Source organism: Bacillus rossius, chromosome 7 (genome assembly GCF_032445375.1).
Source record: "Bacillus rossius redtenbacheri isolate Brsri chromosome 7, Brsri_v3, whole genome shotgun sequence".
NCBI lineage: Eukaryota > Metazoa > Arthropoda > Insecta > Phasmatodea > Bacillidae > Bacillus > Bacillus rossius.
Window position 1 is genome coordinate 59,467,959 of NC_086335.1, and position 17,821 is coordinate 59,485,779.

The 17,821-nt window shown below is 38.6% G+C and overlaps 1 protein-coding gene across 1 annotated transcript in view; it reads left to right on the forward strand.

Annotated features, from left to right (window-relative positions):
- The window catches only part of LOC134534572 (neuropeptide F receptor-like), a 64,609-nt gene extending 47,518 nt beyond the window's left edge, over positions 1-17,091 (forward strand). The window contains exons 4-5 of the mRNA XM_063373054.1: positions 11,663-11,893; positions 16,877-17,091. Coding sequence (XP_063229124.1) covers positions 11,663-11,893; positions 16,877-17,091 — 446 coding nt within the window. The remainder of the gene's footprint in view (positions 1-11,662; positions 11,894-16,876) is intronic.
- Positions 17,092-17,821: the final 730 nt, after the last annotated feature.

Sequence of the window (17,821 nt, forward strand, 5' to 3'; positions counted from 1 at the left end):
ATTATTTATATTTTTAATACTTTAATGAACTTTCTAAACTCCCTCTTTCGACTTGTCTCCAATGCATGAAACTTCGCTTACTTGCTTCAATGCGGTTTTGTCAAATGGGCTGCAATTCATGTCTGAGGTCAAACTAATTGCCTTGGAACATTTGACCATGATTTAAGAATCATAGTCAGGTCTGTATGCTTTTCGTAATTTAAATTGGTCCACAATACAAATTGGGGTATGTGTGTGTGTATATATATATACCTATATGTATGTATATACACCACACCTTTTCTGGGTATAAATTACATTTCAATTTTCCGCAGCAATATCAGACGAAAATATCTGAATATCTGATAAAATAATAATTAAATAGACACGTCCTTGAAGATTAAAAAAAATTCCTTTCACATATAATTTAAAGTAGATAAGTGTAATTTCGAGAAAGAAAAATATATTTCTGAATGCACCAAAATGAGATTTATAAAATCGATGTACCTTTACTCCAAATATAATACAAATGCACACTTTTTTTTATTACAATATTTAACTGTCTATCTTGCAGGATTTCATAACCAGAGTCACTGACTACTTCTTGTCGTTTAAAAAAAGAGCCCGTGGAAATGATGAGCAGCACCCTGACGTTTCGCCTCGCCTTGTCGCAGCCATCTTCAAGGATGATCGACAAACTCTTAATCAGCCTCATTTTTCGAACGCACTGTAAAAAAAAAACTGTTTCACGGAAAAAAAATCGCTTTGGCCAACGAAATGTCTCGAGCAAGTTCAAACTCTTACCGAAATGCGTTTCACGTGTTCACCTGCTGCCCCTGAAAGTCTCTCGTCTCCAGTGTTGCCAGATCGAACGCCACGTTGCCAGTCTCATTATTTAATTTGCACCACCTGGTGTATCCAATGGGTTATCGCTGGGCTGGGCCGGTGCAGACGGCTGCAGCTGGAGACGTGATGTCTCTCGTGCGCGCCTATGTCTCTTTGCCGTGGCATTCTGGGCTTCTTTCTTTCTCAGTGGATACAGCAAGCATCTCTCTGCTTCGGCCAGTCTAGGTGGCCGGTTAGAAAAGTGTGTCACATTTTGCATCTTCAGTTTTTTTTTCACTTTTGGTTTGGTTTTGCTGCTAGCGTAAAAAAAAAATATTAAAGGTTTTTTTAAATTTTTTTTTTTTACAAAACGTACTTTACACTATAACGTAAAGAACAAACTTTTTTTTTTTTGAACAAACCGCCCAAGTACTACCGTTGCTGGCTCGCTTGCGACTGAACGCTAGCCGCGCCTGCTGACGTCACTGAAGGGGAGGGGGAGAGATTTTGGCGCCAGTGTTGCCCGTCGCCGTCATAGAGCGGGCTTTACGACGGTATGGCTATCGTTGGTCTCGGGTGTATAGTTTGGCCGCAGTAGGCGTTTCAAAGTATCCCATCTTCGTGTCGTCAAGATTCTGTCATGACCCTCCGTTCGAAAAATAAGACGTTCGCCGAATCCACGTCAAAAGCCTTGCGCCGATCGTCAATTATCGTTTCTCGGGCGCTCGCAATTTGCCGGCGATAAACTGGCAAACAAACACGAAACTGAATCTTAATAATAATATCTAAAAATAAACGTGTTGAAACCATACATAGAAAGATATAAAAATATTAAAAATTCTTACAAAAGAAAATTTACTTTAAAAGTGAAACAACTTGTAAATTATAAATAAGTACAAACAAACTAAAATGGCTTTAAATTTAAAAATGCAAAATTATTTAGTAAAATCTGGTATCAAAATTAAGTTACAAAAAATTATTAACAAAAACTAACAAGTGACCATTCTGGTTTCTATGCACCAGGGTTTTTCCCGAATTTATAGTAACAAAGGCCTGTTCCTTCTCCCAATTTCCCAGCGTTTGGTTCGCAGTAGGCATAGGTCTCTTTCGTGTGATTTGTCTTAAAATTTCACAGTTCTCAAAAAAAAAAATGTTCCCGCCAGTGGTAACCCTTTAACCAAAGTATGAATTTATGTTTGTTTACGGACACTGGCGAGCACATGAAATTGTTTACGAACGCTCGGAATAGTTGCTCAATGAAGCAGTCCGAGGCAGCCGTCGCTGGCTGCCACAGGGCTAACATCGCCGCCACATCGGACCCAAGGGCCTAACTCCCGAACTTGGTACCGGCTTCAGGAGCACCAGACAGCGGAAATTATTTTAGAGCGGAGAAATTTTATGGCAATTAATTAATTTACATTGTGGCCATGAGTGAAATTTAAGCTCATGTTCATGCGACGTTTGGTAGTTACTTTAAAAAATTCGTGAGGATATAAACTCCGTGGCAAAGAGATGAGGTTTAGACACACTATCTGAACAGTTTTCTGCAAATGTTGAGTTCTCTAGGTTACTATGGGTTACTTGTTCAATTGTTGGCACAGCAAAGCAGTGGCTAAAGGACTCGAAGGCATCTGAGAACTGCCAAATTCGAGTCGAGTTACACGACATAGACTGTACGCGTCCGACGTTGATGATATGTCTGACGAGAAAATGTTGATGCCCGAAAAAAAATATACTAAAAAAATTGGTTGTTTGTAATGTCGGTTTACGGACGATAGTTTAACGTGACAACATCATAAAAAAACATTTATGAAATGATTGCATACTTTTATGAATAAAATTGAAACATTTTTATTGAATTATCACTATTTTGTATGGATACAAAGAAGGAGTGAAATTAAATCTACATTTAATTGATAAATTTACTTTTATTTGCACTCATTAATTCAAATATGTTTATTACTTTAACGAAGAGATTATTTTAACTATAACTTTTATACATGTTTACTATTTAACTTCTTCCAATCTGTGTTATTCTGTTAAGGATAAGATGATGATAGGAAAAGTAGGAAAAGAATGGGAGTGTTTCAAGTTTAATGTGGCTCGAAAAAGTCAAATCGATGGTTGTTCCAATCGAGTGGAAGAGAGATAGATGCGGCGCAAGCGTAAAATGAGCGTAACGGGACACAGCGTAACGGGACAATGTGCGCAACGGGACACTTTTTCGTGCATGCAGCCGGCGTTCATCGATTTATTAGACGTTGTCACGTCAAAAACTAGCATTTTTAATTCATCTCTTCGCCGAACAGCCAGACATGCCAAACCCGATGGCAGCGAACGTCGGTTCGTACTTATCTTGTTGGCCTGAACAGTGAAATGGGGTGGGAGTGGTGGGGTGAGGCGTCGTTTCCGGACCAATCAGGGCCCAAGGGACGGGATTACTGACACTCGGTGAGCCTTTACCTACCGCGTCCGTTTTTCGCCTCTTTCTCTCTCCGCCTTCACTTTTCGCCACGAACTGCGGCTCTAAGGGAGCTCTCGCAGACTCGAGGTAGATATTTAGGGCTCGTGACGTCGCACAAATTATATTTAAAAAAAAAACTTTTTCCCTCCCTTCTTTTTTTATATATACTTCCCTCCCCCTCCTCAGCGAACTCTCACCCCCTTCGCTTCGTCGTGCGACGCGACGTGTCCGCAAACCGTGGTGAAACGCGGCCCGTTACCAAACTGAATTATCGCTTCTCGCCATTTATTAAACTATCGTGCACCATAGTGGTCAGCTGTTAAGGCCCTCGCCTACCCGGGCACACACACGGTGCGCAGAGCTTCAGGTAAAACAACGTGATTTCAAAACTACTAAAGACATCCGAGTGGGGTCGGCTTACGAAAAAGCATTTAAGAGTTCGCCGAGGGCCGAAAAGTATCTACTTTTGAATTCGGATCAAGTTTTTAAACTGTATGTTTAGAAGAGTTAATATTGCTCAGACACATGTTCTCTGAGTAATATTTAGGCGTAAAACAACCAGTACAGATTCTTGAAAGCACTTAAGGGACTTAATTACATTTTGTATCTTCATTTCTCCGCTACATAATGTTAGGTAACCGCTCAAACTTCACAGTTATCCTGTGATTACGAGAAGACTGCGCGCCAGTTCAGAGCCTTGCGCTTAGAGGCTATACCACGCTAGAAATACCAGCGAGCGTCGCGCTTATTATCCCGCCTCACTAACACACACACACCTTTGACGAGGCGGGCACCTTAAGCTTCAGAGTAACCAATTTTTTTTTAAACACTTTAGAATATGTAACAGCTAGTGATTCCAGAATTAAAACCCCAATGGTAATAATGTGATAAAATCGCCTTCCTTTAATGTTCTTAGTCGTCAAATACTCATATTTTAAACTTAAAAACATACTTACTCTAATATACAGTCTGTTTCAAAACGATTCAGCCGATTTCACAAGCCTGTAGCAATACATAAATAAATATATAAGCCCCGGATGGATAATATAAAATGTAACCCTTCTTCCTCCTTAATTGGAAGAGGGGTTGCGTCCCCGACTCACTCTGGGCGCGAAGGGAAAAAATAAATATTAAAAAGCTAAACAATATAAATTCCCCACACCACTGCCCAGGGGTCAGGCCAAAAACTTCAAAGGATATAAAAGCAGAGTAACCATTAAACAAACAAAAGGCAAGACTTTGGACGTATGTTATTAAAAAATAGAAATTTGCAAAAATAGTATTTACTATACATAACCATACAAGCTTAGTTACAAAAGCTGACGTTAATAATGGCAGCATCTTATCCCCATTTGCGATACTAACAATAACCTTTAAAAAATCGTAAAAATATAAATACTGATAACAACAAGTATAAAAATATATAAGGGCGTGAGGCGTGGCCACTATAAAATTTCAAAATTTACTGACTGCCCTAATACCAAAAATCAAACAAGACAAACAATACAAATATATAAAAAATTCTACAATAATAATACTGAAGTACAAAAAATTTATTTAAATATAGTTCTTAAACTCTCAATCAACGGTTTAGTCTTTCTTCAGATGTTCGTTGCTAAAGACTTGCCAAAAAACAAAGTTAATATCCTAGGCGTGCGCTGGCTTCCTGACCTTCCTCACCAACTCCAGAGTCTAATGCCACGCCGGCCCAATAGGTACGAATTCACAAAGGCGTGAACGATGAACAAAAAAATATTATCTTATTTTTAAGGGAAATGTAGCAAAAACTCTTCACGTAACATAACTATGTTACCACAGAAGTATTTATCATCTACTTCAAACAAAGTCTTACTTCTTTATTAACTTGCCAATGATTTCATAAAAACGTAGAATGGCCGCACCAACCAACATCAGGCTGCGCATGTAGTCCAATACCGATCGCATACATTTTATAATACTGCACAAGCTGATTATATTAGCTAAATGCAACTTTAAGTATGCAAATTCCGAAGACAAAGTCTCAAAAAACAAATTGCAAAATGTTCATTTCTTCCAAACTTATACTTTCATTACAACTACAGGCAAACGGGCGACCTTTTTAAAAAATCCCACACTGGAACAACGTGTGAAACAAATGGGCCTCTTCACCAAACAGGCTAATAAAAGTTCCGTCCAAATAGAATTTAGTATGGGAAAATACACAGTTCACTAGGTTTGCCAAAAACCAGTGCAGCACCACGAGGGTAAAAATCAAAATCGCGGCCTCTCTTTACCTTGATTTCTTCTGTATCACAGGGCAAACCATTGCCCTGTCACCCAGCGTGGAGCCTCCATCCCAATACTTTTCGTCGCCCGTTGCCGTCCGGCACACCAGTCCGCACCGTCACATAGCTCTGTCCTCGACGGTCGCTGGCCACACACACACTCGCGGCCCAGCTGATTTTCACTCCCGGCAAGCCGAAAGTCTGACGTCATCAGCCAACCGCCGGGCGCTCGCCAAGTGGTATTTACGTGAAACACAATCGATGTTCTTAAACTCATAATCGATAGCTACCAAACGGCGTATAACTAATTAACAGAAACAAATATAATTAAATAAATTTACAAATAAATTAACATTAATTAAAAAAGGCGTAAAAATACGTGAAATAAAAAACCATATAAAACTAGAGACCAGCAACAAAAATAAATTACAAGTAAAAAATGTGGCCCTGCCGGCCACAAAAAATTCAAAGATTTTTTTTTAATTACTGTCCATAAAACATTCTGCCTATTCAAACTGCTGGTAACACCGTAGAATAGGAGCTGTAGGTCGTCACAGCTGTTATGTTGACAAAAATCTCGCTTAACAGTTGTCACTGTTTCACACTTGCGTTTCTCGTTCTACGATTAAAAAAAAAATATCAGTCAGTTACAACTGTTCAACGTGATTTTCGTCTCCATTGCGGTAGTAAACCCCCTAACGCTCAGAGCATTTTATGGTGGTATAAGCAGTTTCAAGAGACTGGCTGTTTTGTAAAAAGTAAAAATAAAATAAAATAATAATCTTCATAGAGTTATATGTACATAAATTAAAATTCATTCGAAGCCTTCGAAATCGAATGAATAATTTTAAGCTCTCTGTGTATTAAAACATTATGTATTCCTGTACCAAAACATAAAAAGAAGAAAAATGCCTTTCTGCTAATTCTTATGAGTTAACACTTTAAATTAATTACAAAACTTACAGTAGTGAAACAGTTGTATATAAAAAGGTGTTATTTCTTTTTAAATAATTATCTATTTGTTATATATTTTTTGAATTTTAATTGCCATCAGTTTTCTAATAAAAAGCCCTATCATACAAAATTTATAATTTATATACAATTTATTATGTTCTATCAATTATTTGGATTAAATGTGCAGAACTTAAATTCCATTTTAATATGAGTTTCTTATTGTGTATGTATATATATATATATATATATATATATAAATTCAGCCTCCGTATGGTAAGGCTCGTAGAACTCGAAAAGTAGTCGATATATTAACTTGAAATTTTGACACAACGTTGCATTTAAATACGCGAGTATTTTTTTTAACAAAATTTCCCATAAAAATCTGAAAGTAAGAAGTCATTTTTAAAATAAGAAGCAAGCATTTCGATATGATTTTATTCTGTTAAAAATAAACATATACGGGTCAGAGCGTTTTGAAAAAATATATATGTGTTTTCTAATAGAATATTTATATGTCTTATTCACATTATGCTAATATGTAGTTTAGAACCTAATTATCTCTGGAGGGTCTAGCGAGAAATGAGATTAGACTCTTCTCGGAATAAATATATTCTCCTTGGAATGGGAGCGCGAAAATAAAGAAAAAACCGCCGTCTTTTGTTTTTGCTTGCCAAAGTAGGGATTTTATGACTTGGCTCATTAGAAGTCATTGGAAGCATTGGACGATACATTGAAACACTTGAGAAAATAATCAGGTTCAAATTAAAACATAATTGGTGTTACTATCCGGTGACTTTAAGCAAACGCTTCTAGTTATACCTCGCTCAAAAGCAGTTGATGAATTGAGTGCCTGTTTGACATTTTCAACTTTGTGGAGCACAGTAAAAAAAAAAATGCATTTATCAACAAATATGAGAGTTAAGCTTCAAACCAATCCAACAGCTGACATATTTTCAAGACAATGACTCGAGGTCGGTAACGGCACTGTGCCTACAAATCCAGAAACAGGAAATATCACCGTCCGATATAATTTTTGTAACATCGTGAGTTCAAAAGAAGAGTTAGTAGATACGGTTTTCCAAAGCATCGAAACAAATTATCGAAATCACGCATGATTAAGCGGAAGAGCCATTCTAGCGGCTAAAAATGTTGTATACGATATGAATAACATCAATTTAAACAGAATCGCAGATTAAACAGTGACATACAAATCCATTTACTACGTGATAAACTAAAGTGAAGTAATGAATTTTCCAACATAATTTTTTAATTCACTTAATGTTACCGGATTACAATCACACATTCTGAATTTGAATATTGGAGTGCCAATTATATTACTCCGAAACATCAATCAGCCAAAGTTATTGAATCGAACACTATCTGTAGTTTAAAAAAATGAAGAACAATCTAATTGAAGCAACAATTCTGATTGCACCTCATTAAGATGAAGACGTACTACTTCCACGAATACCACCCATTCCAACCGACATAGCGTTCGAGTTCAAACGGCTTCAATTTTCAATACGACTTGCGTTCTCAATGAATATCAATAAAGCGCAAGGGCAACAATCTCTGCAAGTGTGCGGTTTGAATTTAGAAAACAAATGCTTCTCTCATGAAAAATTACATGTCGCATGCTCAAGATTCCGTAAATCTTCTGATCTTTATGCTAATGCAGAAAACGGACGCACAAAAATGTAGTCCATCCACTAGCTTTAAAATACAAAATTATTTTATGTGAAAAATAAATATTTTTTCTTCCCTTCCCTTCATCCCTTAGCATAACCACAGCAACTCAACGCAGGGTATTAAATTGAACGATGTGCTTCCTCGGTGAATATTATGTTCGCTAGAATGTTTGGATTTAATCTCCTTTTAATTTAATTTCAGACTGAGCCACAGCGAAACGTGGACGGGTTTATCTAGTAAATTATATTTATCTGACTTTCATACGTACAGCAACCAATGCTATGATTTCATTTGTTACCATTAGTATGGTTTCAGAAATAATTTAAGAGAAAATATTCGTTTTTCGCGATGCCATAAAACTCCAATTTATTTGCAGGCTCCACATTTGTTTCAGGTCAATACATTTTTTTTAGAAACGCGAAAGCTATTATCCTCTTCAAAAGTATAAACCATAAAACCGGCAAAGCAGATATTGTTCTGATCACTTAAGCGTAAAGTACTGTACTTATTTCTGACGGTAGTAAATTCTCCCAAATCGGACAACGTATTGTTCCTTATCGCAAATGTTGGAGACGTCATGGATATGCTTGGAACGCGAGGTTTGATATATCCTTCATATTAGTGGGAAATATTGAAAAATAGAATAACATTTCGTAGCGTGAAAGGTATTGTACTCGTATTCGTTGAATATTGTTTCAATTTTTTCCCCTTTCCCATTATGCTGAAAGGGTTGGTTCGATGCAACATTTGTTTGCCCCGGTTGTGTTTCTAGGCGTGGCTCGTTGATAAGTAAGTGACCCGTGTCACGACTGACATTCGGGCGATATTCTTCCAGACAATGGCGCGTGAGATTCATGCATCACCGTCCAAACTGAAAGTATGTGCTATCTGAAAGAACCAAAGCAAATACAGATAAAGACATGCAAACGAGCATTATATTACGCGCGGAGATAAACATGTTTCAATTGTTTTGATTGGGGGAGGTGCTTCTTCAGTATGAATTTTTTTAAAAAAAATTGTGGTGTTTTGCAAACACCTCAGATATGTATATATTGTAATTTAATGGTGAGTTAACATCTTTTATCATTCAGGGGTGAATAAATGGTAATAGAAGTTGATTTTAAATTTACAGTTCCTAATTTCTTGACAAAACAAATTATTTTTATTAAATATACTAAATTTCTCAATGCATTTACTAGCTTGCTTCATTGTTGGTGGAAAGTGGAAATTGTAACATTTTGACATATATTTGTGCGAAAATTATGTAGTCTACTGCAAGTAAAAAATTAATTTTAAAATGTTGTTGACAGTTACTTTTTGCTTTTAAAATTGTAATGTACCTTTTTTCTAGTTGGTGTATGTATGTTTAAAAACATGCTAATTTCCTTACTCATTGGATGCTGTGTCCGATAAAATAATTTAGAATATGTATATTCTTTCTGCGATGCACACACATATTATTTATTTACTACTGCATATGCGTGGTGCTGTAAATGCAAACACTGGAGATAATACATCCAACTGACATTTTCCAAGAATAATGTGCAAATAATTAGTGTGTGTATATATATATGGTAATGTTTCATATGTTAAAAAGAATGTAATTTGGGATTGAGGATATTAATGAAATACTAATTAATTTTTTAGCTTCCTCGAAAATGATTTTAATTATCTTTCCAACAAGTTTTTTTAATTATTTCTAAAAATATTTTTTAATTAACGTTATATTTAGAAAATATAAAAATGAAGGTACCGATAAAGTAAGCAGCCTCCGAATCAGTTTCGTGCTCAGGCAGAGTCCAGTAATAATGACTGAATATGGAGGTTTTGGGCGAATCATTAGTGTCCTTCTTTCTTCACCAAATTAAACATGATACTTTTACAATCGTGTACCGCAAGGAAACATCAAAGAAAGGTTACCACTTCGGATTCAAAGAAACTGCATGCTTTAAAAAATTATTTGAAATGCATGTTCGTGCACAGAATGTCAACAAAATTCTGGTAACATTTCTTCACCCAACAAACAAAAGTTGGCATTAAGCTTCAAATAACAATGGACCAACAATCTTCTTGTCCCACAAAACACTACACGCCAACACTTCAAGATTATTATGAATGTGACGTCGATGATCTTGTTGGGCTCTTGTCTAACCATTAACATATGTGCCTAATCGTTGACATAAACCTTACCTAGTTCGGTTAACATTACATGCTCCAAGAAAAAGCTTAATTGTAATTTCACGCAGAATCTGTTAACAAATCCCATCCCTGTTACATAGTGAACAATTGCCAACCATTCAGATAGAACAGCGTAAATCTTAAGAACATCAAATTTGATGATGTGGAAACCTCGTATATTTACTGTTTCTTAATTTGGACGTGGAAGTTCTAGTGTATTCATCTGCTGATGTTTCTGTCAGAACGATGCTTATCATGAATTAATCCTTGTCTCATGAATTGTTTGTAGCAATTGCCAAATGATAATGATTTACTGACCGCTTCGTATTTCTTGTATTGAACGCCTCCATCACTTACCTCTGCATAAAGAGTCTTTATATATATATATATATATATATATATATATATATATATATATAACTAAGTCGCTTTTGTCAGTACCATGGTTACTTAAAACACACTTATGTAATATGATTATGGATGTTTTGGTCATCATGTAAATTTAACAATTCAATGGAAAACATTACTGTAAATTCCTAGCGAATCGTTTCCCACATGGCAACTACAAAGTACGATTCCAGTTTGGGATTAAAAAACACTTGACCAAAGTAAAAAAAAAACTAAAAATAATGTGCCGAATTGAAACTGGACTGCACTATATTACGAAGAATCCTAGATCCTCAACTAAAATATCACATTTGTAGCCGGGCCAGAAAGTTATCACCCTTATTACGTTCATGTAGAAAGGCAACATGCTATGGCATGACCCAAAATTTAGGTAAACATTTTGAGATATCGTCACTTCTGTGCTAAATGGACTCTGTGATATTAGAGTTGATGAAATCATAATTTTCCATTCCATGTCTCTAAAGCAAGGCTGAAACTATTTACCAGCTTATTGTATCAACGTTGCATGTGTTCGAGAATTTCTATGTGAATTTTTCTGATACTTTATGACTAGGGACCGGAAAAATTCGCGGGTTCAATGACCTGTAGGATGAACTCCATAGTTATACGTAGCCTACTCTCGGTGAAATGTCACCCACCCATTGGCTGCTGTCTTGTGAGACGTCCTAACGTAGCAGCCTGTGATTCGATAAAGCGTTGGTTGGGTGTTTCTCATTGGCCCAGAGTCATCCAGGTGAGTTTTGAGCCAATAGCAGAGGCAGCACTGAGGTATAACTATTTGTGTTTTAGCCCATCGCGAAATGAATTAGCGAATTTTTCCTGTCTCTATTGATGACTTGTCTGCAAGGTACCACACGTCGAAGGCGTCACGCGTGTGTGAGTGTGTGTGATATCGCCGCAGGCTTGTACTCGCTGCTGGTGGACGGCCAGTTCCTCACCGTCTCCACGGACAGCCTGTACGTGGCGCTGGCCGTGTGCCACCTCGTGGCCATGTCGTCCGCCCTGTCCAACCCCATCGTGTACGGCTGGCTCAACTCCAACATCCGCCACGAGTTCCTGCAGCTGCTGCCCGGCCGCTGCGCCGCCTCCTTGCAGCGGCAGCACAGCGGCAGGCGGGCCCGCACCACCATGGGTGAGTCGCCTCTTTCAGTCACGGGGTGTCGTCCTCATTGTGGTGCGCACACACACACACACTCACTTCGCAGATTCCGCTGAAAACTGATCCGCCATTGCCTCGCGATCTGGTGGCGGTCAGGAAGGGTCTGTGCCGAAAAGGCTGAGGACAAACCACCTCCTAGTCCCTTCACACCCATTCATCTAACTACCAATTGGAATAAAGTGAACATCAAGAGGCATCAACAGAACTACTCCTTGGTTTTTTTTTGCCTGATACTACATCCATTGTGATTCATTAAACCAGCTTTTCTCTCACTTGTCGCTAGCAAATAACTTTTACTCTATCAATTTTCTTGCATTCATGACCCTATGAATAAATAATTTTTCGCGCTTATGAACCGAAAAAAATAAATCTCTACAACGAAATGTGAACTGCAATGTCAGCAATTACACTGCATTGAAGTTACCTTTATACACCATAAACGTTTAAATAAATCAGTTTTAGAGGGATGGTTTTCGTAACAATAAACATGAGAAAACTTTATGGAACTAAGAGGTTGAAGGCAACTAAGGTGCTCATTGAAAAAGGATGAATAACCCAAACACTTTAAATTTAATAATCAAGGCGTGTTCCACTTATGTAGCTGTATTTCAAATGGTACGCGTCCATTTTCTATTTGATTCACATCTCTATGGTGTAGGCCGATATTTGTGCATCATGATATGCTTGTCTCCAAGGTACACATATATCTTTGGCGTTACAGAGTCAGTGAGTGAGTTATGAGCGTAACTACATATATATGATTCTTTTCTGATTCTCCGGTATATATTTGGTTCTGATAAAATTCTATTAATTTCTATTCTACTTTATCCTTGATTGAGATCAACTCTCTCGGCAGTTGCGTGCGCTGGTTTTTTTTTCTTAGCTTTCTTCTCGTCCTCTCCGGCCCAGGGAAATTGTCAGCCCGAGAGTTGGCAGTTCGCGCTCGAAACTCGGTCTGCTCAGTTGCAGGGTTCGCGGACTTGCCAACTTTCCGGGTCGATCACAATTAGCGGTGTTCCACCGACGTGGCGGCTGAGCGCCGAGGAGCACTCCTCGAGATAGACTATCGATTGTTGAGAGAAACGCACTCAGCGGCAGTCGTGCCTACAGAGGCGGACAACCATGCTATAAGTCTTGTGTGCTGTAGCTCGTCTCGAACCTGTCAGTTCTCAAGATTAGTGTCCATAATCTACGTCAAGAGGTTGGGGCACGTCGGCATGATTGCACGGTAACCTGTCAGAGCCGTTTACTTTTTCAAGCTTGTGTTCCGCGCCACGTTGGTTATACGCAAAAAAGAAAACATTGTCTGAAGTGTGGAAACAGTTTAAAATGACTGTATTTTGTGGGAAGTAACATTTTCAACGACGGAGATTCTAATGCATACTGACTATCATCAGACGTAGTCAAGCACCATTGTCGCAATGATTTTTATGGGAAACAATACGGCTTGGGCTAGGCAAAAAAAAAAGTGGTGACTTCAAAAACATCACAGCAGGCGGTCTCCTGACAATTCCTAACGCCTTGATAGTGATCAATAAATAGGGCAACTGGTACAATGTATTACTTATGGGACTGTGAGGCTTAAGGCTCGCTCATTCGGCACTGCATTCGTGAGGATTCGGCCACGTTCGGGGGCGTCTGTTCATCATTAGAAGCCTGGCAGTTCGGATACATTCGTTATACGTATGCTTTTAACTGATTGAAAATGAAACAGTTTCTTTGACGTAGAAATTTTTTTATTTTGGTAATTACAATTGGATTTCACTTTTATTGTATTAAGATAAACTTCTGCTATATTAACAAGTTATAAATCCTCTTATACAGCCGAAGTAGCTTGGCTTCTGGGTTGTAGCCGTGTCCTTGGCGAAATAATTCACCGAAGTTTCGGTCGACATTGCAGTCGCCATCATCAGGGAGCAGTTACCTACTGAGGTTATTACCAGGCAAGGGTATATAAAGTCAGGACAACTGGTAAGAACCTCAGTAGGTAACTGCTCCCTGATGATGGCGGCTGCAATGTCGACCGAAACGTCGGGGATATATTCGCCAAGGACACAGCTACAGCCCAGAAGCCAAGCTACTTCAGACAATGGCCGTGAAAGCCTGCGAACACCTCTTATATAATTCTTATATAATTCCGACATTTAACGAAAGGGAACATATGCGTGCCGGCGTCTACCTTAGCGTTTCCCGGTTCCTGTACAAATTATAATTATTACGAGACGTAACGCCGAGTAGACGGGGGCTGTTTGAGTGCGTGTTTGCACATGAGCTGAAAGTACCATGCTACGCCAACGCACCTGGTGGGGCTTTCATTAGTCGAGAGCAGCGGCTTTAGAGGGGCACTAAACCTGCGGGGGTGATTAAACTCCCCTCCTCCTACCTTAAAGAGGGAAGTTTGGGGGAACGAGGTTGGCTACAGTGAACCTAAGAGCTTCGGGTTAGACCATACGCAACGGGAAGCATTCATTTCACAGACGAGAGAGCCACACCCGAAGTTCCCCGAAGTTGATGCTCGCTTTTTTCCCCCGTTCTATCTCACTGTATAAACCGGTGTGGCATTAAATTTTGCTGTCGATTAGGATAGGTTAGCTACATTATAAATACTTTAAAACATTTTGGATGGTTGTTTATATTAGGTAAGTATAGCTACATTAAAAATACTGTAAAATCATTTTATGGTTGCTTAGCAAATAACTTTTTAATATGTAGCTATCCAGGGCTAGGAAACCGTTTACATGATTTCACAGTATCTTTAATGTAGCTATCCTAACAAAATCAACCGTCCACAATGTTTTAAAGTATTTATAATGTAGCTAACCTAACCTAATTGACCATTAGTTATCATGAGTTCTCCAAAATAAACATTCTCGGAATATGGGGCGCCCCGAGAATATTTGTGGAAGACAAAGACTTCCTAGAATATATAAGGTATGAAAAATATACAAATCCACGAAGTACGTTTCTTCAATTAGGTATTTTCCTCTGAAAACAATTACAAATAAATACCGTTGCCATGTTTATGGTCTTTCCTTTTATCAACACCACCATATTTATTTACAATGAACAAAAAGAAACCGAAGATGCACGATCGGGAGTTTGGCTCTCTCGCCTGTGAAATTAAGGTTTCCCATACGCAACGTACTGAAAGCGTTATCTTTTGCCTTGCAAAAAACAGAAAATTTCAAACGGACTAAATAAAACCCTATAGGTTTCTTTTCGAAAGAAAATATTGTAATTTAAGGTGCCGTGATGAGTTATATGTATTTTCAATGAAACATATGCATATATGTGTTATTTTATCTCGTTTCAACTAGACTCTCTTGCAATTTTTTTTACAATAATCCTAACGATTTAAATTAAAAATTAACGTATGTGTGGTGTACTTGCTCGTCCCTGTTAATTTTCTATAACAATAACACTATTTGAGGTATTTGAAATTATGTTATTGTATGAAGTAAGTCCTTCATCCCTCTCACCAAAAGTAATATTAAACTAGCGTATACATTTATCTTAACTGATTCGTGGGCTTTGCTCATAGTAAGCCTAAAATTATGAATATCTCCATAGATTTTTACACAGATTTATGCTCTTGTAGAATATATAATTTACTATAATAATATAATAATATTTACTATAATAACTATAATTTACAAATCAATTGTACTTATTTTGAATTGCAACATTATTATTTCTTGTCACTGTTTAATTTTCAATTCCGCTTTGTTTATGACTTGGATGGTATCTTGTTTTACAGTAAATACTTTATTTAGAAAATATTTGCAATCACAAAATGGTTCTGAAAAAAGAAAATAATATGCACATTTTACGCTATGATGCAGCAAACTTCAGCTATATTAGTTTGTTTGTGAAGGTCTTGCTGCATTTAAAATAAATTTTGTTACCTGTCAATTACCTGTCAATAAAAAAACACTTGAAAAACTCAAATTCGCTTCGGCAAAACACAAAAGCATTATAAAATTATCATTCCAAAAAACGTTAAAAAAAAACCTCCGAAATTACAACTTAATGAAAAATAAATAATCAAAAATATAATAAGCCGTGAGCCGTTTTCTAGGGATCTCGCTGTCGGCGGGACTCAAAGTATTAGTTAAATATAAAAACGTCCATGTTCCATGGAAAAGATGTCTTGATAGCGAGTACGAACCCGCCTCTTCATTATTTTTGCTTGTGTCACGTGAGGGAAACCTTACGTGATTGTGTGTATGTATGTATGTACGTATGTATGTATATTTTTTTTCATAATCATACATACCTATTAATACAATGAGAACACAAATGTATTTATCTCTTTTTTTATTTTAATAGCACAAATTTGTTGGATAAATATTTTATTGACAGTCTAGCATTGGTCTCTAATACCCGAAATTTGTCAAACTGAACCTCGATTAATACTCATAAATAATCGAATACATCCGAGTTCTCGGATTATCACAGCATGATTCGATTACTCCCCTGTGAATCGATTAAAACAAGCAGCCATGACGGCCACCACAGCTTCTTGCGTGGGTTCAGTCAGGGCCGGAGCAAGGTAAATTGGCGCCCTAGGCGAAATACCTTAATCCGCCCCCCCCCCTGCACCCACCCCGGCGAGACACCCAAAAAAAAAAAAAAATCCTTGCCTCAAAATACATCACGTAAGCCTAAGATTTTGTCAACAATCAAATGTAAGCAGGCTTGTGTGTGTTTTTTTTTTTACTGTTTTTACTTATTACATATCATAAACAGGTCACCGTGGACTTTAAATAGTTACTTATATCAATATAAACATTCCAAACTGTTACAAAAATCCATTTTCATCTAGTTTCAGTAATCGTTGAACATGTTATATGAGCTGTTATGTGTCGTGCTGCGCCGCCCCCAGCTACTTGGCGCCCTGGGCGGTTGCCTAGTTCGCCTGTATGGACGCGCCGGCCCTGGGTTCTGTGTGCGCAGGCGGCGCGACGACGGCGCTCGAGGACGCGACTACGAGGACGCACCTGAACGCGTCCAACGCCGGGGCGCCGCCCCCGCAGCCGCCGCCGCCGCGAGCCGCCAGGAACGGCGCCGGCGCCGGCGACGCCAGCTGCCGCGAGAGCATGACGCTGCTGCTGCTGCCCCAAGGGGGCAGCAAGGCCGTGGGGCCAGACACCGAGCTGTCCGTGCTGTGAGCCCCGCGCTCGCCATCTGTCCCGTGGTCCTTCCCCTAGCGACCTCCCACCTCCAGGGCCCAACATGCAGGGGAAGCCTACATACAACTCACGTGGTTTCGGTTCCCTGCAAGAATTTCCGAAGTTTTCCGAAGTTTTGCCTTTTTGGTACTAACGCCACTTCAGCCGCTAAATCAGAAGTTCCCAATGAAAACAAGCATGTTGTGACCGACCTAACATAACCTAACCCTTCGATTTTTTTTTTTAATTTCAATTTTTGAGAGAAATCCGAAGTTGCACGAACGTGGTAGGGAACCGAAACTACGTCAGTTGTAGGCTACCGCGACATGCAGCTACCCGGGAGTGCGAAACACAGGCAGCTACAAGATGGTTGTGCATCTAGCCATCAGCGACGCTTTCTTTCTTGCGGGGGAAAATCTTCACGTGGTCCAGCATCTAACTAACTACCAGGAGAGCAGAAGTGCTTTGTAGGTACCAGGAGATAATAAGTGCTTAGGAGATACCTACCATCTGATTATTCTAGCTGCTGCTTCCTGGCAGGGAAACTCTTCACATGGTCCAGCATTTACCAGGAGAGCAGAACTAGTTGATTATCCTAGCTGCTTTCTAGCAAGGAGAATCTTCATGTGGTTCATCATCTATTAGGAGAGTATAAGTGCTTAGGAGATACCAGTTTATCATTCTAGCTGCTTTCTAGCATGGGGAACCAATTTTCAGCATCTACCAGGAG